This window comes from Anomalospiza imberbis, chromosome 31, assembly GCF_031753505.1.
Source record: "Anomalospiza imberbis isolate Cuckoo-Finch-1a 21T00152 chromosome 31, ASM3175350v1, whole genome shotgun sequence".
NCBI lineage: Eukaryota > Metazoa > Chordata > Aves > Passeriformes > Viduidae > Anomalospiza > Anomalospiza imberbis.
In genome coordinates, this window is record NC_089711.1 from 1,414,063 (window position 1) to 1,441,825 (window position 27,763).

Here is a 27,763-nt window from a genome sequence, read left to right on the forward strand (position 1 = left end):
TCCCCGTCCGGTCCAGGCACCAGGTGTAATCTTCCTGGGAAACAAAGAACAATTGCATGAAATCAATTCAAAACGAGAGCTGGAAACAAGAAGAAGCTACAAAGCATGTCACCGTTTCACGGGCCTGAGGAGGGTCTGAGCGCTCCATGCGAAAATTAAACCTGTCCATGGGTGGGGAAAAACCCCACCTTTCCCGCCCGTGAACGCACCCCTTCCTCGAGGGCCTGCAAAGCAGACCAGCTGGGGCACGGCTTCAGAACCCGTCCCCCTCTGCTGCCCCCATCCACATGGATGGATGCTTTGTCAGGCTGGCTGCCCCCGCCCCAGCCCATGCCAGGCTGGCTGGCAGAAGCTGTCAGCAAGGCCAGGAGCCGGCTCCCCTTCCACAACACCCGTCCCCTGCCCCACCAAAAAGCAGCCTGGCGGCCGGAGGAAAAATTAATATTCCCCAGGGCCGCTGAGCGGGGAACCTGCGGCGCGTGGCCAGCCCGAGCCCTGCCATGCCTGGAAGCACGAGCATCCCCCCGCCCCTGCGCCGGCTGGGGACTCATCTTGATTTCATCGGGGCGCAGAGCGTGTCCTCCAGGAAGGGGCCGCAGCCAAAGCCACTCGGCTTTGCCCCGCCAGCGGCCAGCTCGAGGATGGGGTTCCCAGCTCCACGTGGTGCTCCAGAAGAACACGCCAGCTGTGCCTCGGCTTGCGGGCTCATCTCGATGCCACTGAGCTGCAGGGGGATGTTTCCCCTGTTCCAGTCCGTGGCACCTTCACCGCACTGCCACCCCTTCTCCAATGGGACAGGGAGCACTGAGCCGCTCCCTCCACAACTCGCCGGGGACCAGCGGAAGCATCTCCTCGGCTGCGCTCTCTCCTCCGGGCCGCGGCCGCAGGGAAACGCTCCGGGGTTTTCTTGGAGTGCCACGAGACGTGTGCAGCTGGTACTTGCTGGGCTCCTGGATCCTACTGAGCAGAGGGATGGATCTCTGCTGTCTCCTGGGCCAGGCAGGGCTCCTGCAGCCAAGAATGCTCAAAAAGGTCTTCCAGTGATGGCCTGTCTGCGGGCTCCATGGATAAACACCACCTGATGAGGTGCTGGCACTCTGCAGAGACAAACCAGAAACCGCCGCTCAGCGGGACAAGGCTCCTGTCCGTGCCCTCCCACATTCCACGGTGCCCAGGCCACACTAGGAGTGCTCGGAGCTGCAGCCAAAAGCTTCCCATCGATCCTCCCTTCCGGAGGAGAGCAGCCCAGAGGCACACGTTCCACCTCCTCCAGCTAACCCAGGAGATCAACCTCCTCACTAGCTGCTGGAGCGGGACGCTTCTGTGCCAGCTGCCCCGTCCCAACCCCGTTCTTCCTCCCGAGCCTTGAAGGCGCATGCCCACCTTGAGACACCCGGGGCGGGAAGAAGAGCTGGCCCTGGACAATGTCCTCGTTTGTGTGGAAAGGAAGATCCCCGCAGACCAGGTCATAGAGCAGGATGCCCAGGGACCAGATGGTGGCTGGCTGGCCATGGTAGCAGCCAAAGAGGATCCACTCCGGAGGGCAGTACTCCGGCGTTCCTATGGGACATGGGCACAGCTCATCAGGTCCATGCTGCTCCCTCCCTCCCTCCCTCCCTCCCAGCCAGCTCCCGTTCCACAACAGCCAGCCCCTGCCCCGCCGAAAAGCAACTTGGCTGCAGCCGGCTGAAGAAGGATTCCCCCTGCTGCCCTCCCTCCCTCCCTCTTCCCCCTCTGCCAACAAAGGGGGGAATCTCCGCTGCCCGGCTGGGCCCCGGCTTTGGGCTCACCTGACATCCGGGTGTAGAACGTGTCCTGGAGGATCGTGCCGCAGCCGAAGTCGATGAGCTTGGCCTCGCCCGTGGCCAGGTCGACGAGGACGTTCTCGGCCTTGATGTCGCGGTGCAGGACGCCGCGCCTGGTGCAGTGCCGCACGGCCTCCAGCACCTGGCGGAACAGCCCCCGCGCCACGGGCTCCGTCAGGAAGCCCCGCTCATCCAGGAAGTCCCAGAGGTCCTGACAGCGCTGCGGACGCTCCATGACCAGCGCAAAGCCGTCGGGCAGCTCAAACCAGTCCAGGAGCCGCACGACGCCGCGGAAGCCAGGGCACGACACCATCCACAGCAGCGCCAGCTCCATGGGCACAAGGGCGCCGTTGTGCTGCGGGGGGACCGCGATGCCCTCAGCGGGGCCGATGCTGCGCCGCGCCTTGGGCACCCCCTGCCCGGCCCCAGCGCCGCTGGCCATTGCCCGGCCCGGGACGCTGCGCGGCCCCCGCTCACTCCCCGCTCGCTGCCCTCGCAGCGTTCCGGCTGCCACCCTGCCGGGCCTCGCCTCAGCCCCGCCCGGCACGCCCCGCCGGCTTCTCCCGCTGGCCCCGCTCACTCACCAGCCGCGCCCACTCCGAGATGCGATCGCGGCGCACTCGCTTGATGGCCACCTGCAAGCCAAGGCGAGCACCGGGCTGAGCTCTCCGCCCGCCACTCGCCGCCCGCCGCCCCCTCCGCTCCGGCCCCGTCTCTTACCGGGGCGCCGTCGGCGAGCCGGGTCCCGGAGTAAACGCTGCCGCAGCCGCCGCTCCCCAGCAGCGGGCCCTCCCGGTAGAGCTGCTCCAGGGGAGGCTTCTCCGCCCGTGCGGGCGGCACCGCGCTTCCGCTCTTCTGCCCCGGGAACCCGACCGCCCGGTGCGCTGCTGCTTGCCGAGCCGCCCCGGGCTGCGGCGGCTCGGGGCCGGCAGCCGAGCCGAGCAGCGGGGGAGCTCGGAGCAGGGAAGCTGCCGGCGACGCTGTCGGGGCCGGGGCGGGCGCGGGGCGGCAGCGGGGCGGCTGCGGGCGGAACCGCGGGAGGGGCTTGGTTCGGGGCCGGGGCCTCGGCCGGGGCCGGCCCAGAGCCCGCGCCAGGCGGAGCCAAAAGACCGCGCTGCTCCGCCAGCACCAGAGCGAGAGGCACTTCCAGCAGCGCCACAGCCAGGTCGGAGAGAGCCCGGCCGAGGCGGCTCCGCGGCGGGACGGGCAGGGCCGGGCACGGGGCGGCCCCGCCGAGCGGCGCCTTGCGGGACGCGGCATGAGCCGGGCTGGGAGAGGCAGAACACGGACGGGACGGGACGGGAATAGAGTGAGTGTGAGAGGGACAAGGGGATGGGGAGCGAGTGGAAACTCGAGCGGAAAACCGATCGAGAGAAGCGCTGCTGCTGCTGCTGCTGCTGCTGCTGCTGCTGCGGAACCGCCGGAGCTCGCAAACGTTCCTCCGTTGCCTCCGTGAACCCAACGGAGGAGCCGCCGCGAGCCCCGCGGAACGAAAGACACTAACGAACAAATAAAACCCCAAAGTAATTCCTATTCGAGAAGTAACCAAATCAAACAATGTAGCAATAAAGAAGCCTGTTGGCTTGTGGCTTCTTTCTTCTTTGGCTGAGACGAAGCATTTCATGGGGAAGAATTGCCTCTTCAGGCACTTTATCGAGTGTGGACAGGAGTGGAGCATTTAACTTTCATGTAGGAAAGGGAAATCGTATCACTAATGTCATCTCTTTTCATCCTCTGTTGAGACACTTGCAGGCTGCCAAAAGACATGGTCTGCAATGTGGAACTTGGGGCCAAGATCCTTTTTCTGCCAGGGGATGAGTAGGGGAAGTATCCCAGAATCGTGGAGTCGTGGTATGGTTTGGTTTGGAAAGGATCTGAAAAATCACACGGCTGCAACCCCCCTGCTGTGGCTGGGGACCCCTTGCACTAGCCCGGCTTGTCTAGAGCTCCATGCAGCCTGGCCTTGAACACTGTCAGGGATGGGACAGCCACACCTTCTCTGGGCAACCTGTTCCAGGAGAGACTTTTTTCTGAATTCCTTACCTAAACCGACTCTCTTTCCACCTGGATCCATTCTCCCTTGTGCTGTCCTTGCCTGCCCTCGTACAAAGTCCCTGTCCAGCTTTCTTGTAGCTTGCCCTCAGGTACTGGAAGGCCACAGTTGGGTCAAGCCCAAGTCCCTTGGCCAGGCTGAAGAAGCCGAGCTGTGTCAGCCTTTCCTTGCAGGAGAGGACTGTTATAGATACATATTATAATAGTGGCTTTTGCAAATATTAAAATGGAATTTATATGTGCGATGTTAAAGTTACTTTGTTCCAAAGACATAGTTTCTAATTTTGTTGTTAATTAAGCTTAGACATAGTAGTGCAATGGCTGATAGAAGTATGCCTGTGTTAAAATGCCTGCTTGGATGGGATAACATCCAATGAACACAGGATGAGCACACCTGTACAGATCTGCCAACCATCAGCACTCACCGTCTGAAGGCAGTGCGGACCAAGGCCCGAACTGGAAGTGATAAAGAGAAGGAGCCAAACCCCAGCCAAGGAACACGCATGCTCTGAAAAGGCAGACCCAAGGAGGGGCCATGTGAAATAGCTCCTGGAAAATGTAAACTCGTTGATGGGTATGCATAAGGGGCTATGAATATGCAACAGGCTGGTGTAAGGGAGAAGGTATTTAAGGGGGATCCCCGAAGGTAACAGGGTGGTCTTGGCTGAGTGCCAAGATGCACCCGGCCATAAATAACCTTTGCTCCATGGTCCTTGTCTCCCATTGTCCTTTATTAAACTTTTTACATTTTCACAGGAGAGTGAACGTGTTTTTCACATGGGCTACACATGCTTATACACAATTCTAGGAAGACTAGTAATTTTTTGTACAATAATTGGGTTAATCATCACAATCAAACTTATCCATTTTGCTACATCTCTTGCTAATAGAAGTCGATTCAATCTTCTTTCTTGATTCAATCTTCTTGCAGTCTTCAAAGCTCTGTTTGTTCTTGCCAAGGCATTCTGAATATCAAATCTGTTATGCCAATCAGGTCCAAAGTACATCAACTCACTTCTGTCCTGGCAGCATGGCTGTGTCTCCACAAGGAGGGAAACACTAACGGAGAGGATTACAGTAAGGTGAAGGTAGCCTCAGCCTCCCGTGACCGAGCTGCCGCGTATGATCTGTCAGATCCCCTTGAAGGAACCTCTAGTATGAATGCCCAGGGAAGAAAGGATAACCAGGGCTAGAGGGGCCCTGCCTCGAGCCAGGGAGAGGCACGGGAAAACCGGATCTTTGGTCAGTGTGGATCCGATGGCCTGGCACATCAGAGCCACAGAAATATGAAACCTTAGCTGACACTGGAGCGCAGTGTACCCTGACACCATCGGGACATACCCAGGACGGCCCCCAGTGAGTCTGGGGGGTTCTGGGGGGCTTTGGGTGCTTTTTTGGGCTTTGGGGCATTTTGTTTGGTGTTTAGGGGGAATTATTGGGTTTTTGGAGAGAATTATTGGGTTTTGGGGGTTTTCTGGATGTGGGGGGTTTTGGATTTTGAGGGAGTTATTTCTGGGGGCTTTATTTAAATGTTTGGGATTGTTTTTTAATTTTGGTGGATTTCAGTGGGATTTTGTGGGATTCTTTGGGGTTTTGGAGGGTTTTATCAGGATATTTAGGGGATTTTGGGAGGTTTTAGTGGAATTTTGGGGGGGCTTTGGGGTTGTCCCTGGGTGTGGGGAACGGCTGAGAGGTGCCAAAATCTCATTAAAACCCCAGAAAGTCCCAATAAAATACACGATATCGCAATTAAATCTCAAAAAATCCCACTTGAACACCCTAAAATCCTAATAAAAGCCCACAGAGTTCCAATTAAACCCCACAACCCCCCCCCAAAAGTGTCCCTAAAAGCACAAAAAGCCTGACCAAATCACCCCAAGACCCAAAGAAATCCTGGCAACACCTAAAAAACTCCAAAACACTCACCAAATGCCACCAAAAAAACCCCAAAAAAACCCAAAAACAAACCCAAACAAACAAAAAACCCATTAAAATGGAAATCCCCAAAGAATCACACAAAATGGTCCCAAAATTCCAATAAAATGCCCCAAAATTTCAGAGAATCCCACAAAATCCCAGTAAAACCTTCCAAAATTCAAAAGAAAACTCAAAAAATTTCAGATAACCCCCAAACACCCCAAGAAATGCATCCCCCCCTCAAAGCACCAATAACCCCCCCAAAATCCAAACTCCCCAAAATTCCCCAGCTCCCCCAAACCCAATATCTCTCCCCAAAAGCCCCACCAATTCCCCCATAACTCCCAGCACGATCCCCCAAAGCCCAAAAAAGCCCCAAATGCCCCGAGCCCTCCCGAGCCCTCCCTGGTCGCTCCCGGTCCCGCCCAGGCCCGTCCGGGGCCGCGGCCAAAACTGCCCGGAGCGAACGCGGAGGTCCCGGAGCGACCCCGGAGTCGATCCCGGGCTCGGCTCCTTTGGGGGATTTTGGGCTGAACTGGGCAGGTTTAGGGCAGGCTTCAGATCCCTTGCGGGGATCCCGAGCCTTTTCGGGTGGATTTTCGGCCCCTGTGGCTGATTTGAGGCCGAATCTGGTGGGGTTTAGGGGGAGTTCAGATCCCTTTGGGTGATTTTAGGCCCACGTGGGTGGGGATGGGGCCAGTTTGGGTGAGTTGAGGATAAACTGGGCCCGTATGGGTGAACCTTAATCCCGTGTGGGTGATTTTAGGAGTTGCGGTGTGCTTTCATGGGTTTCCCCAGAACCCCGGTTTTCTCCTCTGAAGGTGTCCTCCCAGGTGTGTCAGTGACTCCTCCTTTCCCCACCCTGACCCCTGCCAGCACCGTCTGTCATTCCTGGCATTCCAGAGTGCGTCCAGTGATTGGTAGATTCAAAGGATGCCCTCCACCCCCGGGGGGCATTGGGCCATCCAGGTGTCCTTTGTCCCTTTGAAACATGGGGTTAGAACTAGAAGATATTAATCATAGAAATTAGAAGGTATTGAATAGTAATAGGCATATAAAATAATGGATATTGCTTAGGGCCACATCCTTAGGTTACGTGAGAATATACCGTATCCTAGCCTATGGGAAAGGAAGAGACTACATGCAGAGCAGCAAGGAGAGACCTGATAAGGAGAAGGAATGTATATGGAAAACAGGATACAAGATGTAAAGACAACTGAAAATGGGGCCCCTTATGTTCTGGAAACAGATGGATCCTGGCCCCTGGCTTGGACTGTGGCCAAGGAATCAATGGGCATGTGCAAAGCAGTGGGGTCGAAAAGTCAGCCTGAAGAAGACCATTCTTACTTCATCCCTTTTACGACCCCCGAAGCCTGGGACGACCACCAGAGACAGCTGCGCAGACGCAGAGGACCGACAAGCTGATTAGCATACAGAGCGGAGAGGGAGGGGAGCCAGGAAATGACCCATGGGGAAACTTAATGCATATGTAACACTCCAGGGGATAAAAGAACACGTGTGCAAGCAAGGGGCACGCATGTATTTGGGGAAATGTCCCACATGCGTCCGGCCGAATAAACATACCTACTTTAAAACTCACTCTGTCTCTGAGTTTTAGAGTCTAGCTCCGCGTGTCAATTGGCGACCATGAAGGGACTTCTCTGCCAGCCGTGGGACCGGCTCAGGGGCGGACTTCCTAAGGCGCGCCCCAGGATTTCTCTGGAGGAACTCCGCTTCTCGTGTCGCTTACTGCGGGGGCAGAGAACGACCTCCTAACCAGCGGAGAAACGGTATGTATCTTTTAAAAAGGGGGCGCCCCGTAGTGACCGCTGGTAAGCCGATCAGAGACGTCTGACCGCATAGAGCATGGTCTTGGTTTGGTTTGGACTTGCAAGTAACCGGTAGCTGAAAGGGCAGCTATCGGTAAGAGCCGCTGACCGACGGAAAGGCAGCGGAGGAGGATTGGTTTGGTTTGGACTTGCAAGTAACCGGTAGCTGAAAGGGCAGCTATCGGTTAGGGCCGCTGACCGATGGAAAGACAGTGGGGAAGGATTCACTGAATCCTTGGTGTATGGTTGCTGTCTGGGTGTGTGGTGTGTGTGTGTGAGTTTTGTCCGTCTAGGTGTATGTGAGTTTTGTCTGTTATGTGTGTGAATTTTGCACTGATGTGTGAGTTTTAACGGTTTTGTGGGAAGTAACTCATGTTTATGTGTGTGAATTTTGCACTGATGTGTGTGTGAGCTTTGTTGCTGTCTGGGCGTATGTGTGAGTTTTAAAGGTTTTGTGTGAAGTAACTCGTGTTTGGGAAACTGTGGCATATTTCTGATGCTTGCGTCAAAAGTTATAATTGTGGCAACTTTGTGTGGACTCTTTGAACTCCTTGCGTCATTTTTGGATATTGCATTTTGTTTGAAGCACTATTGGTGCTGTTTGTTTTGATGCTTTTGCTGTGAGTATTAGGTTTGCTTAATGCTGTCTAAGGTTTTGTTGTGAGTATTTTGTGTAAAGTATTTCGTTGTGAGGCCTGCTCTGATAAATGTTCTCAGCTACTGCTATTTGTTTGATGTTTTTGTTGTGAGTATCGTTTTTAGAGTTTGTTTAGTGTACTTTACTAGCCATGGCAGGACAGCTGGAGGCGATCCTTTTCCCCCAGTGGTTTTGGATTTGAACCTTAGGACCCTCTGTTTTGACAAGGGCAATATCTAGAGTGGGAGCTGGTTGAGTGCAGGACCTGCAGGGAGTGGTGGCATTGCTCGTCATGTATGAGACACAGTTACTGTGCTCAGTATAAGCTGCAGAGTCAGGAGAATCCAGAGCTAGAAATTTTAAAGGGTGTTTTGTTTTTTTTAAGATCTATTTAATTCCAGAGATCTGGAGCTAGGAAAAAGGGATTAGGAAAAGACTGTGTAAGAGTGTGAGAGAGATCTGGATAAAAGCCATAAGATAAGAAAATAATGGGATTGGGAGAGAGCAGAGAAATTCCCAAGGCAAGCCCTCTGGGCTGCATTTTAGCTAACTGGAAGAAGATTGCAGGCTCGGGGGGTGTCGAGTCCAAACGCACCCTGGTAAAATACTGTAGCCAGTGGTGGCCTTTGTATCGTCTGGAAAACGGAGCCAGATGGCCCCCGACTGGGAGCCTAGATTATGATACCTTATTGGAACTAATGCTATTTCTTAGACGTGAGGGTAAGTGGACTGAAGTTTCATATGCAGATATGTTTTTCTCCCTCCGAAATCACCCTGAATGGCAGAGGGATTGTGGGATCAGGGCCCCTTCTGACCCCCTGGTATTAGCCCTAGAAAGGGAAGGCAAAGCTAATAGGAAGCAGCCTAAACGATGTTGTAGCACCTGCTCAATAAACCAGTGTTGCACACATCGTGATAAGGTTTATCAAGCAGAAACACAAACGCAGGAGTTGTTGGATTTATTTGTGTCACCCCCTGTGGAGCAAAGGGGACTAAGGGGAGGAACAGGTTCAGCCCCCTTGAAGGAGAGACAGGCTGGACCGTCTGCTCCCCCACCCACCTCTGAGTTACAGACTATATCGTATCCACCATTGCCTGAGAGTGATAGTGATGAGAGTGCAGGCAGTCCCATAGCATCTCGGACTAGAAAACAAACAAAGGAAATCATACAAGCCCCTTTAAGGGAAGCAATAGGACCTGAGAAGAAAAAGGTGTTGATAAAAGTCCCCTTCTCTACAATTGATTTAGAAGGTTGGGAAAGAGTTGCCAAAAACTATAGAAGTTGTTATGAATGAGCACAAGAGGCTATCTATGCCAATTAGTGAAATTTATTGATTACAGTCTATGTATGAAAGCGGAAGCAAAACAGCGCTGGACGGCAGGGGAGTCAGCGCTCCGCCAACAGCCGCGCGCCCCCCCCAAGTCCGTCTCCTTTTATCCTGTCGTCTTTCCGGATACGCGTCAGTATGATCTGCGCCTGCGCCCCCCCGTTGCTAGGTGGTCGTTCCTCTGCCTCTTGGTGGTCGCAGGACGAAGGCGCCTCCTCCTCCTCAAGGTTGTCCTTGGAACCTGGGGATTTTCTCAAGCACATATCATTGCAGCATAGGTCCGCCCACATGCCTTTGCAGTTACACATTTACAGAACAAACTGACCTCAGTCTGTTTCTTATCTCAGCCTGTTTCTTGAAACATTTCAGTACAAACAAAAAGGTCATTTTTTACAATTCCCCCCCTTTTTCTTTTTAACCTTCTTTTTGTTCGTTAAAGCGGATTAGTTCTTTCCTGCTAAGTTCTAAGTAATCTTCACCCGCCTCCCCCGTAAGGGGTTCATATTTAGTACGAATCATCAGCAAATGGGCTGCTTCTAAACGGCTCTTCACTACGGCTACTACTTTATTAAGAATACAGGGGCCAAAGGTTAACGCCAAAATCAGTAAAATTACAGGTCCTGCAATTGTGGATAAGAGAGTTGTGAGCCAAGGGGAGTGAGTAAACCAGGTCTCGTACCAGCTTTGCTGGGACTCCCTCTCTTTCTTCCTTTGCTCAATTTGCTTGCGTAGCTCTGCCATAGTATCTATTACAATACCAGTGTGATCTGCGTACGTACAACATTCTAAAAGCCATTTGGCTGTTTTATTACCCCCTCTAATGTTGGTTGTTGTGTTGCATAAATGCTGCATATCCACAGGCACTTTTCCCACACATCTCCCTTTCCCGCTTACTTGTGCTAAGGTTACTCCTGGGGTCTTATCTTCTTTCCCTTGTTTCCACAAGCATTCTCTAGGGTTTGTTCCATTAACTCTTCTAGCTTTGGCGGAATTTCCTATGGCCTCATAAAAGGGAGGGTTTATCATATAGCAGAGCCAGCACCCCTCGGTGAGATTTGGATAGGTATGATTTAGGACAGTAAAGGTGGCTTGCATTACTTCCCACAATGCCGTATATTTTTTAGTAGGCACCTGCTGACCTGAACCAGTAGTGTTCTCAAGGGTACTCCCCGAACTTTTGTTACCACCTGAATATGTTTCTTTAACGCCTAATTTTCCATTTATTGCTGGGTTCGGACCCACCGGGCTGGGATCATGGGGAATCGGCTCCTTTTATATCTGGATTAAATTTCCCAAGTCTGTTCCCTCTTGCCAATGTCTAATTCCCCAAGTTTTTCCTACCAACCATCCCACGTCATCAGGTTGGGTGACATTGAAATAAAAATGCGTGCAGTTTCCCCAACACTTGTCAACCTTCCCTACACAACCAGGAATCCATGCCGCAGGCTTCTTACATCCGAAAGGGCCATAAATGACCTTCAAGTACTTGTCAGGTCCTCCTCCTGGGGTAAACCCAAATGGTATAGTTTCACATCCCCAGTAGGCACAGTAATAATGCCCTGGCCAATGACAGTATGCCTTCCCTGGGTTTGAAGCCGGGCACATATAGAACGATGTTATATTCAAAAGCTTCCCACAAGAGGGAGCTCGGGTCATGTTGCATACTCCTGCAACAAAGTTCGGTGCCCCGGAAGAAATGATAGATTGTAGTTCATGTCAGGTGTCATGAGTCTCCCACCTGCTTAAAGTCCATTTAAAAGGTTCATGCGATTTACAAGCACAAACATGCCATCTTAAGAGCAATATAACTAACTGCAGAGCTAGGTGGAATCCTTTGTAGGATATGGTCATTGGTGACATTAGCTTCTTATTTTCCCTCAAATTCTCTCTTGTGCTATCTCTCTGTGAGCCCGGTCGGATTTCTATTATACAGGTCGACATTCTCCACTGGATAGAGGGGCATTTCTTTTCCCCACCGTGAGGTATCCCTCTGTCCTGCCTGTCAACTTGGTTGCTACAAGCTACAGGGTAAACCATCTTCTCGACAGCAGGGATATTCTTCAGGGGTTATGCCTTCCCTCTTCCACTTGTATCTTCGAGTATTCCAATTATGCTCTCTTAATTGTGGGATGTCACACCTGAGCTCTTTAAAGAGCTTCCGACACTTGACTATTACTACGTCGGTTAGGAACGGCCCCGAGGGTTCGTTGGAGTGATAGCAATGAAAGTCAGGATTTATTCCTTTTGTATAAATTTCCCACCAGGCAGGGGTACCTGCCTTTAATTCCCGGTTGGCTACTTTCCAATTTAGTACCTCCTGAGTGACTTTACGCTGCACTCTCCAGCAACGCTGGCACACGCTTTTAGGAGCCCTTCCCCTCCTACAATGGGTCCACCACCGCTCGTTACAAATTTTGCAAATAAAGCATACAAACGGATAACAATTACAGTCTAGCCAACTACATTTCACTCTAATGTCGTCTTGATTGGCGTGACTCTCTCCAGTCCAAGGTTCCCCTCGGTTCTCTAGTCTTACAGGCCTATAATAAGGTTGATTTGCTAAATCTTCTAAATATTTACAATAACCTGGAGCTTCGGAGTCTCCAATGAGCCACTTCTGCAAATCCCAATTGTCCCCCACCCAAAGGTCCTCAAAACCCGCAAGGTCCATCAAAGCTGTGAGTCCTCCCTCCGTAAGGTAAGCTTCAAATCTCCTGGTCTCCCTTTAACTCTCCAGTCCTTCCTTTGCTGGGATCCAGGTTCGAACTGGGTAGGATCCACTGGTCCTTTAATTCGGCTGGCATGCGTCCATCCTTTTTCTGCTGTTCGGACTGCCGAATCAGTGGTAATTAGGACGAGGTATGGTCCTTCCCACTTCGGAGTAAGTGAATCGTCCCTCCAGCCTCGGACAAGGACCCAATCGCCAGGTTGTACCTGATGTAATACAAGATCTAGTGGTGGTCTTTGAGCCCACATTCCTTTTTCCCATAATTGTTGTTTATATTTCATTAGTATGCTTAAATATTTATTGATGCTTTGATCTGCAATATTCGGATTGGTATGAACTCGTTCAAGGGAATAGGGCATCCCGTATAGCATTTCAAATGGAGATACCCCCACATCAGCCCGTGGCTGAGTTCTAATATTTAACAATGCTAATGGAAGACACTTTACCCATGACATCTTAGTTTCCAATACTAGCTTAGTCAGTTGCTTTTTAATTTCCCCATTCATCCTTTCTACTCTTCCCGAACTTTGGGGGTGCCAAGGAGTGTGTTGTTCCCATCTTATACCCAGGGTGTCTGCCAGTAATTGTGTTATCTTTGAGGTGAAGTGGGGGCCTTTATCGGAGTCTATGGTCTGGGGAACTCCATATCGGGGTACTATTTCTTCTAATAAGATTCTAGTTACTGTTCGGGCTGTTTCCTTCGCTGTGGGGAACGCCTCCACATAGTGGGTTAAGTGGTCTATTATAACCAGAAGATACTTTACTCTCCCAACCCGAGGAAGTTCGGTGAAATCCACCTGCAGGTGCGCAAAGGGCATCTTTGCCACCGGCCTCCCTCCCAGAGGCAATTTCCTTAAATTTCTCCTATTTACCCGCAAACAAGTTGGACACCCCCTGGTGATGTTCTTTGCCAGGTCATGAAGACCTATGGTCATATATTGAGTGGCAAAGTGGTCTACGAGCCCTTGAGCACACCAGTGCGTTTTCTGATGCATTTTGTTGAGCATTTGTCGAGCCACTGCCTTCGGCAAGACTTCTCTGCCATCATTCAATTGCCATTTTCCTGATATCTCTTTTATTCCCAACTTTTCGAACTTGTCTTGTTCTTCTTTAGTAAACACAAGCTTTTCTTGATAAGCTACTCCCAAATCTCCTGTGGCTTCCCCTGGATTTTTTTGTTTTTCTTTTTTTAAGATGAATATCTGTAGTGCAGCTCTTTTGGCCTCCTGGTCTGCTGCATTATTGCCCCTGCTCCGGTAGTCCATCCCCCGCTGATGTCCCTTAAGGTGGACTATGGCTATTCTAGTGGGGCCCCTCAAGGCTTTTAGGAAGTCCACTATTAGCCTTTGATGCACTAAGTCTTTTCCTTGTGAGTTCATTAAGCCCCTTTCTTCCCACAGTTTCCCAAATGTATGCACTATTCCATACCCATATTTAGAGTCTGTATATATAGTGCCCTCTTTGTCTTTTAGTAATTCTAGGGCTCTCAATATTGCATATAATTCACAGGCTTGAGCAGACCAGGATTTATCTAAGGCACCAGATTCAATTATTTTCAAATTCGGCCCTCCCACTATAGCATATCCCGATTTTCTCTGGCCTTCGATTACCCTAGAGGAACCATCCACAAACAACCTCTCTCCCCCCTCCAGCTCTTCTTCTTCCAAATCGGGTCTAATTTTAGTCTGTTCTTCTATAGTGATTACACAATCATGGGACAAGGTGTCAGTTTCGGGTTCCCCAAAAAGAAATGAGGCTGGGTTTTGCAGGGAAGTGGTTTCTAAAGTGAAATTCGGGGTTTCCAGCAAAATTCCCTCATACTTGAGGAGCCTCGCATCCGATATCCATTTTTCTGCCTTCTGTTGCATTACACCCCGTATATTGTGTGGGGTCAGTACCTTCAGTGTTGCATTGAAAGTAATTTTCCTCGTTTCCTCTACCAGCATCGTGCTTCCTGCAACTATTTGCAGGCAGCCTGGCCATCCTCTACTCACAGGGTCTAAGATTTTTGATAAATATGCGATTGGCTTCCTTTTCCCTGCCCATTCTTGAGTAAGTACCCCATAAGCTACTCCATCTGCAACATTCACAAATAGAAGAAAAGGTCTGTTCAAGTCTGGAAGACTAAGAACTGGGGCATGAACCAGGGTTTCCTTTAGCTCTTGGAATTGGGATTCCTCTTCTTTTGTCCACTTAAGGTGTCCACCCTGGGTCAACTTGTGATATAAAAATTTTGCCTTTCCACTATAATTTTCAATCCATTGTCTACAATACCCAGTGAGCCCCAATATCTGCCTAATCTGTCGTTTGCTTTGTGGTAAAGGAAGGGAGAGGATCGCTTGTACCCGATCCGGGTCGATCCTTTTTTCGCCTTTCTTTAAATAATGCCCCAAGTATTTCACCTCTTCCTCTACAAACTGCAGTTTTGCTTTAGATACTTTTAGTCCTTTTAGTCCTAGGAAATTAAGTAATTTTATACTTTCCCTTCGGACTTTATCTTCACATTTTCCTGCGATCAGCAGGTCATCCACATATTGAATCAATTTCACTTCTGGGTCTGTATTATAGTCTTGCAAAATTTGCTCCAGGGCCTGTCCAAATAAGTTCGGGGACTCGGTGAACCCTTGGGGTAATACCGTCCACCTTAATTGTTGTCGCCTCCCCGTTTCGGGGTCTTCCCATTCAAAGGCAAAAAAATCCCTACTGGCCTCATCTAGAGGACATGCCCAAAATGCATCTTTTAAATCAATAACACTATACCACTGATTTTCCGGCCCCAGATTACTTAACAGGGTATATGGGTTAGCTACCACTGGGAATCGGGCAATTGTTCGTTTATTGATTTCCCTTAAATCATGCACTAATCGATAAGACCCGTCTGCCTTTTTTACTGGCAGTATAGGGGTGTTGTAGGGGGACATACATGGTTCCAGTAATCCTTTATCTATTAACCTCTTGACCTCGGGCTTCAAGCCTTTTCGTCCTTCTAAGGAAATGGGATATTGCTTTACTCTGACTGGAATTTCAGGGTTTTTAATTTTTACCGTAAAAGGAGTTATTGCCAATTTCCCTACTGTGTCCGGATTATACCAAACCTCCGGATTTATTTCCTTTTCATCCTCCACCCGGAGCGGACAAAGTCTTATCATCAGCTCCTTTTCTACTACCTCAATTCGGATCCCTAATTCTACAATCAAATCCCTTCCCAAAAGATTAAAATCTGTTTCAGGTACCAGTAAAAAGTTTCCCACCCCCATTTTGGTTCCTGATTCCACTATTACTTCTTTAATAACAGGTACCTCAAATGGTTCCCCTTTTGCCCCAATTACGGTAGCAGTGTGACGGGATAGCTCACAACCCGGGGGTAGAAACCGAAGGGTCGACCTTTCCGCCCCAGTATCGACCAGGAATTCCATCTCCTGGCCCTGGGGACCCACTTTTAATTTTATCAAGGGCTCTTTGTGATATCTCCGGGTCCCCATAAAATAGAGCCCCTGACTCCCCTAATCTTCTTTGAATTCCTTCTCATCTCTAATTCTAACCCTACATTCCCTCTTAAAATGTCCTCTCCTGCCACAGTAGTGACAAGTCTTCCCCTCACCCCTTCCTGGCCTATCTCTCCCTTCCATCCCCTTCGGAGGGACCCGCTTCTGTTTCTCGTCTCCCTTCCTGCTTTCACGTACCGCAGCAACCATCATTCTAACTTGTCTTTTGTGTCCTTCCTCCTCTCTCCGGACATACACTTTCTGGGCCTCCCGGAGCAGCTCGGATAGGTCTCTTTCCTGCCAGTCTTCCAATTTCTGCAACTTTTTCCTAATATCATCCCAGGATTTCGACACAAACTGCACCTTGAGAATGGCCTGTCCTGCCGGTTCACCCAACTTTAATCCTGAATAGAGTTGGAGACTCTTTCTCAATCGCTCTAGCCATTCCGTAGGTGTCTCATCCTTCTTTTGCCTATCATTAAATGCCTTATTAATATTCTGGCCCCTTGGAACCGATTCCCGAATCCCGTCGATTAAAATGGTTCGGAAATGCTGCATATTAGCCCTGTGGGCTGCATTTTGATTATCCCAGTTAGGATTCTGGAGGGGCCATTTGGTATCTGCTGGGTCATTAGCATGTCCCGGTGTGGCATCCCAAACTCTCATCCCTGCGGTTCTAGTCATATTCCTCTCCTCTGCCGTAAATAGAATGTTTAAAATGGACTGCATCTCCCCCCAAGTATACATATTCGGACCCAAAAACTGATCTACTCTTTCAGCCACTCCCAGGGGGTCTTCTAGCAAACTTCCCATTTCCTTCTTGAAATCTCTAACATCTCCCGAGCTTAGGGGAACAGAGATAAACCCTATCCCCGGTTGTGGCCCTCCCATTGGCATTTCCCTTAAAGGGTACAGTCCGCCTCTCGTTTGACTGCGTGTTACTGGGCCCCCTTCCTTCCGGGAGCCAGAGGGCTGATCATCACCTGAGTCTTCTTCTCCGGATGAGGGGGGTTCATTCGGGGGAGGAGGCGCATTCGGTGGAGGGGCATACGGCGGTGGGATTACTAATGAATCCTCCGCTTGTCTCTTTTTCTTATTCCTTGACTTTTCAGATAATTTATACACAAAAACTTCTGGATGCCCAACCCAGACCTGGGCATAACTCATCTCCTCTGGATTAGGAGGCTTTTTACTGGCCACCCATAAATTCAAGAGTTGCTTTATCCAGTCCTCCGATGACCCAAATACTGGCCAGAAGACTCTCTTGGAAATCTCTTTCCCTCCCCATATTTCTATACAGTAATGTATCATTTTTGCCTTATCTTTTCCCGGAGTTCCAGGGAAGTGTTCCCAATTATTCAGCATGAACCCTAAGGGACTATCCTTAGGAATTGGGGGAAGCTTTACCTCCGCCAGGGAGGGGGATTTACTCTTTCCCTGCCCCATATCCTCCGGAGTGCCTTCAGTCACTCTACAACACAATCGCTTCCCCTGGTTCGTGACCCAGGCCCTCGCGGGCTTAGGGAAGTGCACTACTAAGGGTCCTCATTCGCTTGGGGAGTCTGACTGTCAGGTCCCCTCTCACACAACTCACACACTCGCCGCACTCCGGGATCCCACCCCCGCCCGAACGGATTCCATTATACTCACGCGTCCTGCGTCTTCGTCCGGACTTTGTGCACAAACTTTGAAGGGGGTCTCCTGGGCCCGTTACCCTTCCTTTGCTTCCCTCTCAACGTTTTGGGTTCGTCAGTCGGGACGAAGGGGAAACCCCAAACTGGGCCCACTCAAAGGAGTGGATTTGGGGCGCCTCCCCCAGAGAGGGGTTCCCCAGGTCCACGATCCGAGTCACGGCACCAAATTGTTATGAATGAGCACAAGAGGCTATCTGTGCCAATCAATGAAATTTATTGATTACAGTATATGTATGAAAGCGGAAGCAAAGCAGCGCTGGACAGCAGGCGAGTCAGCGCTCCGCCAACTGCCGCGCGATTCACTTGAGTCCGTCCCCTTTTATCCTGTCGTCTTTCCGGGTACGCGTCAGTATGATCTGTGCCTGCGCCCCCTCTTGCTAGGTGGTCGTTCCTCTGCCTCTTGGTGGTCGCAGGATGAAGGCGCCTCTTCTTCCTCGTGGTTATCCTTGAAACCTGGGGATTTCTCAAGCACATACCATTGCAGCATAGGTCCGCCCACATGCCTTTGCGGTTACACATTTACAGAACAAACTGACCTCAGTCTGTTTCTTATCTCAGCCTGTTTCTTGAAACATCTCGGTACGAACAAAAAGGTCATTTTTTACATGGGGTCACAGCAGGCTGAGGTCACAGCAGGCTCTGAGGTCCCAGAGGTGCCAGAGCCCCGTGCTTGCACAGCACCCCATTTAGTTTTTTTGTTGTTGTTGACCCCCTGGGAGCGCTTGTAGTTCTCCACCCCTGCTATTTTTAAATTCATCCAATTGCTTTCTCAGGGGACACTGGTTAACCCAGTGCCCAAGGTTCTTACAAAGCAGGCATGGCTTTGTGGGGTCAACCATTGCTGGTCCTCGCTGCTGCCCAGTGTGCCGCTGTGCTGATGGAATGGGCGCTGGGCTGGCAATGGCGACTCTCTGTGGTGGTCTTGGCAGCAGCTTTGGTCTGGTGTCCTGAGCCACACTCCTCAGAGGCACTTTCCTGTTCCAGACTAGAAGCACATCTTTTAGTGTAGGGGGGTTCTAAAGGTAAGCTCAGAATTGCAGCTGACCCTGTTCATTCACATTTGCAAATGCCATTTCCTCTAAAACTTCTTCCCTTGCATTTTCTTTCCTATCTTGGATTTCAATAGCTCTAGTTAACCTTTCCACCAGTTTCAAAAAAGGCTCTGATGGTAGCTGTGTGATCTTACTACAGGGCCGTCAGGTTGAAGGGCAAAGAAGGCTTTTTCAGCTGCATCTTTGACTCTCTCAAGGACTTCCACAGGGATTACTGCAGCTTGGACTGGGGCCAGAGACCACTGGCCCTCACCGGGGAGATGCTCGGTGGTAATTGGCACGCCACTGGCATCCTTTGCTGTGTTTGGATCAGCATGCAAGTCTGGGAGGGCCTCTTTCAGCAGCTGTTTCCATGCCACTTCCCACAGTTTGAATTCTGTAGAGGTCGTGAGGCATGAAAAAAGCTGTTTTAAATCATGTGGGACGAGTACAGTCCTCCCCAGTTCGGCCTTTGAAAGGCCACGGAAGCATGGGCTCTGTGGGCCATACTGTTGGTGTGTTTTGCAAATCTCTCTTATTATTTGCTGTGCCCCTGTCAGGGTCCGCAAATGCATGCAGGGTCCCTGATAGGTTCTTTTTGGAGATCTCAAAGCACAAAAGACACAGCAGGGGACACAACACTTTGCTTAAACAAAAATGCACTTTTATTTAGTGCCAACAACTGCGATAGTGGGAGAGAAATAAAGAGATAGAGTGAAAGATAGAGAAAGAGGGGAAGGGGATTATAGCTACCAGTCTGAAGAGACGAGGCCCTCGGAGCTTGACGAGATGCTCATAGGCTGTCTTCTCCAGGTGGGGTCCGGACAAAGTCCTCAAAACTCCTTCAGTCTTTTAAAGGGTTCCTCAAAGCGGGTGGCATCTGGCCAAAGCAGCAGTTCTCCTGGCTACACGGTGGGTGTGGACTCGTTGTTTTGGGAACCAGTTGTAACCATCGCGTCAGTGCAGGACCAAGAGTACAGGACCGAGGGTACAGGACGAACTGATTAGGACTCAGTCCACCATGACCAGTCCATTGTTCTCGCACTGAGTTCCCATGGCATTGCATACCAGTCCTTAAGGCTGGGCAGACTTTCCACCTCAGCCAGGCTAGAGCTATTTTTCAGGGTCTAGGGTCTCAGTCCTTGGAGGCAGTCGTGAGGCAAACATGAGGGATTTTCGGACAGACCCTGACACCACCCCGTGACTCACGACTGGCGACGAGAGTACTCTATCAGCAAGGTCTGCAGCGTTGTCACAAAGTCTTCAGGGCTCGACTCATCAGTGTCTGGCAGCATATATCCCAGAAAAACAGAAACCGAAAAGATATCGAAGAGGAAGAGGGAAAAAGTAAAAGAAACAAGGACAGGGATTAAGAAAAGATAGAATAGGAAATAATGATAAATATTGATTATAACAATTTTTCTTATAATTGAAACAATTTCTTCGAAAACAATCAAAACAAATCACAAAATTCTTTTACAAATTTCTTAAACAAAAATCTCCAAACAAAAACTTAATCACAGTATAACATTATTAAAACAAACAATACTAATCAAAACAAACAATGAACAACTAATTAATTTGCTGTTGCAGGCCTAATTTTTTTACTGCTCGTGTAGCTCTTCTTGTGTCAATAACTCTAGGAATGTCTTTAGCAAAAGGGGTTTTGACTAAACTGTGTGCTTCTATAATTGATGTCAATCGGGTCAGCTGCCTCATCATTTTCCAATTCAAAATGTATAAAATGACTGATAAAACAAAACCAATTAAAACCAAGATCAAAAGAACAACAATGGGATGACACACTTTATTCAGGATGCCTGTAGCAGTAGGTGACCACCCAAAAAGAGTATCCCACCATCTGTGTTCAACATCCTTCCTTACTCTTTCTAAAATGCGATGTATCTCCTTCACATCATGATGGACTGTTACCAGGGTCTTTTGCCCATTTTTCTTGACCTTTTCTAAAATTTCAATTAAGTCCTGGTGAAGCAACAGTTGCTTAATCAAAGTTAAATTCATCCCAATGGAGGCAGGCAATATCTGGTGAATTAGTGTAAAATTGGATTGTAAAAGGTGGTAAGACATAACTGGGACAGTATAAGAAAAATCACATACTGTAATCGTGGTAAAGTTACATACACAAAAATTTGAATGATTCTTGGGATTCACTGCTACATTTTCTATAAACACTACATCACAAGCAGTCCTTACACACACACACCCGTTACCTATGTACACTAATATTGTTACAGGAGTCTCATCAGGGTGAACTTCAAAATGGCAAATATTCTGCTCTGTGTCCAAACAAATGTCTTGAGCTATAATTGCATTGCTTTCACAAATAAAACCTTGTTGCTCCAGGAAAATACAAGATTCTAAATTTACAGTTTGCCATTTCTTACCAATTTGACGGGCCCATTCTCTATGCTCGGAAGGATAGAGAATAGCTCCGTCATGATTCAGTCCTAATGCAATGATAGGGAAAATCAAATGCACTGAAGCATTAGATATCGTTAACACAAAAGCTGTGGCTGTGTTTGTACTTGGGCTGCAAGTGAAGTTCACCAAGTTCCACCAGGATTGGAATTCCTTTTCAAAATCATTTGCATTGTCCCAAATTATTTTTTGAATTTCAGTAGGGAAAATGCCTTCTTCACCTTCTCTTATAATTGAGGCAACAACTGTCTGCATCCAGAGCTGTGCCTGGATGCAGCTAAGGGCCAGGGAAATGTTGTTTTGTGCAACACTAAGTGCATCAATTATTAATTTGTGATCATTCACATTTACCTTTTCCCAATTTGGTAATATGTTTGATAACAACCACTGTTGTGTTCCCAGGGCGGATAAAGAGGACTGCAGGGGTTGTTGTAATTTTGTCAAGTCTCTTGTGGTGGCAACCAGTTTATTCATCAATACTTCTGAATCAATACTATTTAGGATTCCCAATCCTGTTCCCACAACACTGGTTATGTCTCTTGCCATCCGTTTCTTGGAAGGGTTCCATTTTCGCAGCCAGGTGGTCCACCCTTGAAACTAAGTTTGCAAAAAGGGTGAACAGTTTGGCTGAATTTCTGAAACACTGTTCTGCATCAGTAATTTAACTTGTTTAAGAGACCATGCCGGATTGAACAATATTTGTTGTTGGCCAGTTTTCTTTATTACATATGGTCCGATTTCAAAGATTTTCGGGGTGAGCATAACCGGTGGTTGGGTGGTAGGTGTCACAACATTAACATCAAGTCCTCCCCAGTATTTAAACTTAAAAGAAAGCACTTCAGTATTTTTGGACCAAAACCAAATTACTTCTACAGTTTGTGTTAATGTGAAATTGTGCCAATAACCCTGTACGCTTGGGTGCATACAAACCTTTTTGTGCTTAAAGAGATCCTTTCACCTTTTCGGCATGCTACCACAATTATTTCAGACCATGGCCACTCAGCTGGTTTCTGGCCATGGGGTTGTGGTAGGATGCAGAAAAGTATCACCAGTTTTATCATGGATTAGGTGGTCTTCATGTCCCTCGGAGTTCTTCTGTAAAAGTAAACACAACAGAATCCTGCCACTATAAGGCAGAAAAGGTTAGAATGATGGAATTATCCGGCGTGTGTTTATCCAGTGTTCTTTTCTTAGAGCATCAGAAGCTGTACATGCATGTTTATTCAGGGAGGGTTTTAGCACAAGTGGTACTAGCCCTATAGTAAGGGAGGTCCACCAGAACAGGTTGGCCAGGGTAATGTGCTGGATTATTAGGATCATCTGGTACACAGCATAGGAGTCAGTGTAGTTACAGACAAGAGAGGTATTCTGTACCTCACGTTGGAAAACACTCCAAACAGCTGTCAGCTCCCCAGCCTGAGCACTGCCTTCTCCCTCAGTAATAATTAGTTCACCAGAAGAAATGTGGGGGGCTGCTGCCCTGTATCTCCACACCTTCCCCTCTCGTTTAGCAGAGGTGTCAGTGAACCAAAAACTTGCTGATTGTTCAGGGGAGAAATGAGGAGCTACTTTGATTACAGAGGCAGGTTTGTCATGGCTGCTATCCAAGCTCTCAGTTTCTTGGATTGCTATAGTTTTTACATCTCCTTCTGTCATTGAGAAAAAGTTACAGTAATGTTCAACCTGAGCATACCACTTTCTAACTGAGGCCCTCTGAGCCACCCCGTCAGGAGGGGGGGTTCCACTAGTGACTGTCTTAATAACCTTGAAGGGGCCCCTTAGCACAATAGGTTGTTGACGTGCTATTTTTTCCACTTCAATGAGAGCCAAACTAACCACAAACAGCCCCTTTTCCTAGGTAGTGTATCTTTTCTCAGCGTCTCTGAAACCACGAGAATAAAAACCAACAGGCCTTGTCGGGCCCTCAGGACACTGCTGCCACATGTGTACTGACAGTCCTGAGGAGGCAAATCCCCATTCCACCTGGAAAGGATCTGTAGGATGGACAGTGCCAAGTGCTTGATAAGCTGTTGCTTCAAAAATCAGCAATTGCAATGCTTTCTCCTGAGAAGGAGTCCAATCCCATTTTACCCCTTTCCTCAACAAGTCCTACAGGGGAACAAATGGGTTGTTCAGGTTACTAGGAAATCTATCTGGTCTTCCTACAGGACATACAGCTGCTGTGGTTTTTTGAATTAAAATCACTGTAGGTTTGAGTGATTCTGGAGGCCCTTGAATTAAAAGGGTCATTATTTTGGGCTTCACAGGTAATTGCATCAGGGATTCAAAACCAGGAATTAATTTATTTTCATGAATCATTTGCAGGCAAGCAGCTTTGTGCACACTTTCTAGGAATTGGTCGGGGGTACTAATTATAGCTATGGGGTCTCCCCTTTCCAAGGGGTTCATTCCCCCGGCCCAAAAAGCCACACGCTGTGTCAGGGACCATGTGTCACATTTATCTCCCGTTGTTAGGAAGACACCATGTCCCCAATACCCACTGGCTTCTTGTTCTGTTAATTTAATTTGATCTCCTCCAGTGAGTGAGACTCTAAACACATATTCTGTCTCTGATTCTTGAGGGAGACGTGAATATTCTTTCTTTAATTTGGCTAATTCAGTGGCAGCGTATGGTATTTCTTTGGTAGTAATGTGAGGATCAAAATCCTCTTCATTTATAAAATTGTATTCTGTTTTAATGAGAGGTCTCAAATAGGAACAACAAGATTCTCCACAATTTTGTATGTGTACCAATTCTTTCTGGGGGTATATGTGTTTAATGTGGTGTTCTTCTTCTACTTCTTTTGGTGATTCTACATGTTTTAAGTTTTTATCTCTCTCCTCTCTCAGACTTCTTTCATATTCTAATTCTTTCTGCAAAACTTCTACTAGGGTTTGTAGGGAGCCTATTACTGCTTTTTCTTCACTCACCCGTTTATCTCTCTCCTCTCTAATACTCCTTTCATGTTCTAATTCTTTCTGCAAGACTTCTACTAAATTTTGGAGGGAGTCTATGATAGCATGTTCCTCACTTCTTCGCTTGAAGCGAGTTTCTACGGCTGCCATAAGACAAGCTCCCAAAACTGAGCACAAGATGGTTTTATTTTTGCCCAGTTTGAATTTTGTATCATGTTGTAAAGCACATACTCTATCAACCACATTATCCAAATTAAACCAGTTACTTTGTGCCCATTCCTCTCCTCCTGGAGAAGGTTTGGCATTGTGCTTAGCTAGCAAAGCATAAAATCCAGCTTTAGTTTTGTCATTGAGGTTATCACTCATTTTGTGAAGGGACCAAAACCACTTTCAGGGAGGTACTCTTAAGTTACACACAAGGACAGCTAAAACTGTGTTTCCCTTCGCTTCCCTGGAGTGGGTGAGGGCACCAAAACTGCTTGGGAGGTACTCCTTAGTTACAAATAGTTGTCTCCTCAACTGCACCAAGCAGCTCAAAAACACACACAAAAAATAAAACAACAGAGTCCCATCTTTTGTACAAGTGAGATCTTCTTAAAAATCCTGAAGACAGGGGATGCTTTTCACCTGGGTGTATGCAGTTTGTGGGAAATTCCACTCGCCCCCCTTGTTTTCTAGACAGCGCTCACTGGACGTGGCGTGCTAGGTGCGGCTGAAGCGAGGGTCCTTCCCCTGTTACAAACAACATAGAACCGGCAACCCTTAATCTGTCTACCAAGATCCTGCCGACTACGCCAATTTAATGTCAGGGTCCGCAAGTGCATGCAGGGTCCCTGATAGGTTCTTTTTGGAGATCTCAAAGCACAAAAGACACAGCAGGGGACACAACACTTTGCTTAAACAAAAATGCACTTTTATTTAGTGCCAACAACTGCGATAGTGGGAGAGAAATAAAGAGATAGAGTGAAAGATAGAGAAAGAGGGGAAGGGGATTATAGCTACCAGTCTGAAGAGACGAGGCCCTCGGAGCTTGACGAGATGCTCATAGGCTGTCTTCTCCAGGTGGGGTCCAGACAAAGTCCTCAAAACTCCTTCAGTCTTTTATAGGGTTCCTCAAAGCGGGTGGCATCTGGCCAAAGCAGCAGCTCTCCTGGCTACACGGTGGGTGTGGACTCGTTGTTTTGGGAACAAGTTGTAACCATCGCGTCAGTGCAGGACCAAGAGTACAGGACCGCGGGTAAAGGACGAACTGATTAGGGCTCAGTCCACCATGACCAGTCCATTGTTCTCACACTGAGTTCCCATGGCATCGCATACCAGTCCTTAAGGCTGGGCAGACTTTCCACCTCAGCCAGGCTAGAGCTACTTTTCAGGGTCTGGGGTCTCAGTCCTTGGAGACAGTCGTGAGGCAAACATGAGGGATTTTCGGACAGACCCTGACAACTGTCTGCATCTTCAAACCCCTTGGCTAGAGGAGCAGGAGTTCCTTTTACAGCTGTGAACAGCAGCCTGAACTTTGCAGCCCCAGCAGAGCTGCAAAGCCCCTCTGTCCGTCCCCAGTCACTCTTGTATCACCTTTCTACTGAAATGAGCTTTGTGTGAACTCTGCCCAGGTTGGCATCCCTCTGCTCCTGGCAGGAAATGGATACTTCAAACAATTTGTATTAGTTCCACGGAGGAGTTTGGGAAACTCCTGTTCTCCCTTAGCAAGAAAAAAGTCTTGGTTTTGTTTTAAAACAAAAGCTTATTACAAGCTCACTTTGGAAGTGACTGAGTTTCTGTCGGTGGACATAATTTTAACACTTAGAAACAATGCACATTTTGGGTTTGTTCTAAAGTAACAGCTTATTTCAAGCTCATTTCTGAAAGAACTGAGTTTCTCTGTGCTTTTAATTAAACCACCGAGAAACAGAATGTATGGAAATAATTAACATTTATCAGGTCTAGTAAGTATTGGGGTAAAAAGAGTAAAGGGGTGACAGTATTCTTTATGAAAACATTCTCTAAATTCAGTGTCTTAGACAAGAAAGAAAAAACCTCTTCTCCAGTCTCCCGTGCACCTGCTGTCACAGCAGATCCTCCCCTCTGCCACAGTCTGCAGGCACTGATGTGCCTGTGCCACTCCCCTTCCCACAGAAACCCACAGCAATCTCTTGTCCCCAGGGGATCAGGCTGGAGCAGTGGCTGAAGGAGAAAATAGTATGTCTTTGTTGGGCAGCAGTAAGTTGAGTCTTTTGGGAAAAGGCACAGTTGGTGATGCACTAATTCAGAGCAATCCGTATTTTGCATTTGACATGGGAGAAACTCCTCAGACAGCCACCAGAAATAATACTTGCTTAATAGTAGTTATTAGGTGGTTGACAGTTTTCCATTTCTATTTTTGCTTTTAGATGAAGTCTGATTTGTTGAAGGATTTGGTGTTTGGAGCTTTGAAGCAAAACATTTTTGTTTAAGATATGACTAACATTTTAATTTTTTTTTTATAATATGTTTCTGGGCTCCTGTGTAGAGATAAGAACATAAAAGCCTTGATAAAAATACTTACAAAATTGGCCTGAAATACTTCTTTCCTAGTGTTTTGATGATAGGAGCAATATTCACGTGTTCCAAACAAGTCACGTTGGAGGTTGTGAGGTACCAGATGCTACACAAAGAAAAAGCTCTTTCTAGAAAACTGATTATCTGAAGGGGGGAGGCAGGGGAAGGGAAGGCAATGAAAGTGACCTCAGTGCCTTGCCCATCAAGTTTGTCAGGAATGTGGGGACATCCCAGATCTATTATACCTACCAAGGTGCAGGCCTGTGGATCCCACTTCTTTGTTTTACATCCTAATTTCTCTTCCCCGTGTTCCTGCACCGGAAGGAGCAGACACACAAAATCAGAGAACAAAGAGCAGCTCTTGAGGCTAATTCGTCTGGGTCTCACTGTGACCAGCTTTTGGTGCTGATGCAGAGCTTTTCATACACAAGGGCTTTTCAAAGGTTAGAGATGCAAATAGGTAGAATGTCTTCCTCAATGCGCCTGCAGCCTTTGAACTGCACCTGACAAGAACAGCCCAGGCACGGCCCCGCCCAGTGCGGCTGGGCGCGCGCGGGCCCGAGCGCAGCGCCCCCCTCAGGCCGCGCGCCGCCGGCGCAGCCGCGGCCGTTGCGCCGGGGCCGTTGTGGCGACAGCCGGCGAGCGGCGCCATGGCGGAGCTGCCGCTGCCCGCCGGGCTCAGAGCCAGCGCCTTCCCCGCCAAGCTGTGGCGCCTGGCGAACAGCCCCCGCGTCCGCTCCGTGCGCTGGGACAGCCGGGCCCGGGGGCTGCTCATCCACCGCTCCCTCTTCGAGCGGGAGCTGCTCAGCCCGGGCGACGCCCAGGGCCCGGCCCCGCACACCTTCAGGGCCACGCAGTTCGGCAGCTTCGTGCGCCAGCTCTACCGCTACGGCTTCCGCAGGGTGCCGGGCCGGGTTGGCTCAGCTGCGCCGGGCGATGCCGGGGCTTGGCTCCACTACGGCAACCCCTGCTTTCGCCGCGACCGCCCCGACCTCCTGCTCCGCATCAGGCGCCGGAGCGCGGCCAACAGGCAGCGGCCGGCGGCGGGGCGGGAGGGCCGCAGGCGCCCGCCCCGCGGCTCCCAGCAGCTCCCCGGGGCGCGGCCGCTGCCGCACGGGCGGGACGGGCGCAGCCGCTTCAAGCCGCTCTCCAGGGAGCGGCCGCCGCTGCCGCCCGGGCGCCCGCCCAGCGGCTTCCTGCTGCTGCACAGGGAGCGGACGCTGCCGGACGGGCGGGAGCTGCGCAGCCCCCGGCCTGGCCGCTTCCAGCCGCCCCCCGGGCAGCGGCCGCTGCTCGCCCGGCGCCCGCCCTGCGGCTTCCACCTGCTGCACAGGGACCGGCCGGTGCCGGCCCGGCGGGAGGGG

At 49.5% G+C, this 27,763-nt stretch overlaps 3 protein-coding genes across 3 annotated transcripts in view; 1 reads left to right on the forward strand and 2 right to left on the reverse strand.

Moving 5' to 3' along the window:
- The window catches only part of LOC137463884 (zinc finger protein 271-like), a 515,109-nt gene that overhangs the window by 46,114 nt on the left and 441,232 nt on the right, over positions 1–27,763 (forward strand). The gene's annotated exons all lie outside the window — the stretch shown is intronic.
- The window catches only part of LOC137463883 (zinc finger protein 850-like), a 490,013-nt gene that overhangs the window by 29,897 nt on the left and 432,353 nt on the right, over positions 1–27,763 (reverse strand). The gene's annotated exons all lie outside the window — the stretch shown is intronic.
- LOC137463893 (serine/threonine-protein kinase pim-1-like) lies at positions 844–2,264 on the reverse strand. Its single transcript, XM_068175276.1, has 3 exons — positions 1,791–2,264; positions 1,384–1,560; positions 844–1,097 (listed from the first exon to the last, which is right to left on the reverse strand). Exons 1-3 carry the CDS (start codon positions 2,245–2,247, stop codon positions 958–960), a joined length of 774 nt encoding a protein of 257 aa, XP_068031377.1. The 5' UTR covers positions 2,248–2,264; the 3' UTR covers positions 844–957.

Excerpts from the sequence above, each read along its gene's own strand:
- LOC137463893 (XM_068175276.1), bottom strand. The coding sequence starts at position 2,247 with ATGGCCAGCGGCGCTGGGGCCGGGCAGGGGGTGCCCAAGGCGCGGCGC. Across the intron at positions 1,561-1,790 it reads GTTCTACACCCGGATGTCAG|GAACGCCGGAGTACTGCCCT; the intron begins GTGAGCCCAAAG and ends CATGTCCCATAG. Across the intron at positions 1,098-1,383 it reads CCCGCCCCGGGTGTCTCAAG|AGTGCCAGCACCTCATCAGG; the intron begins GTGGGCATGCGC and ends TTGTCTCTGCAG.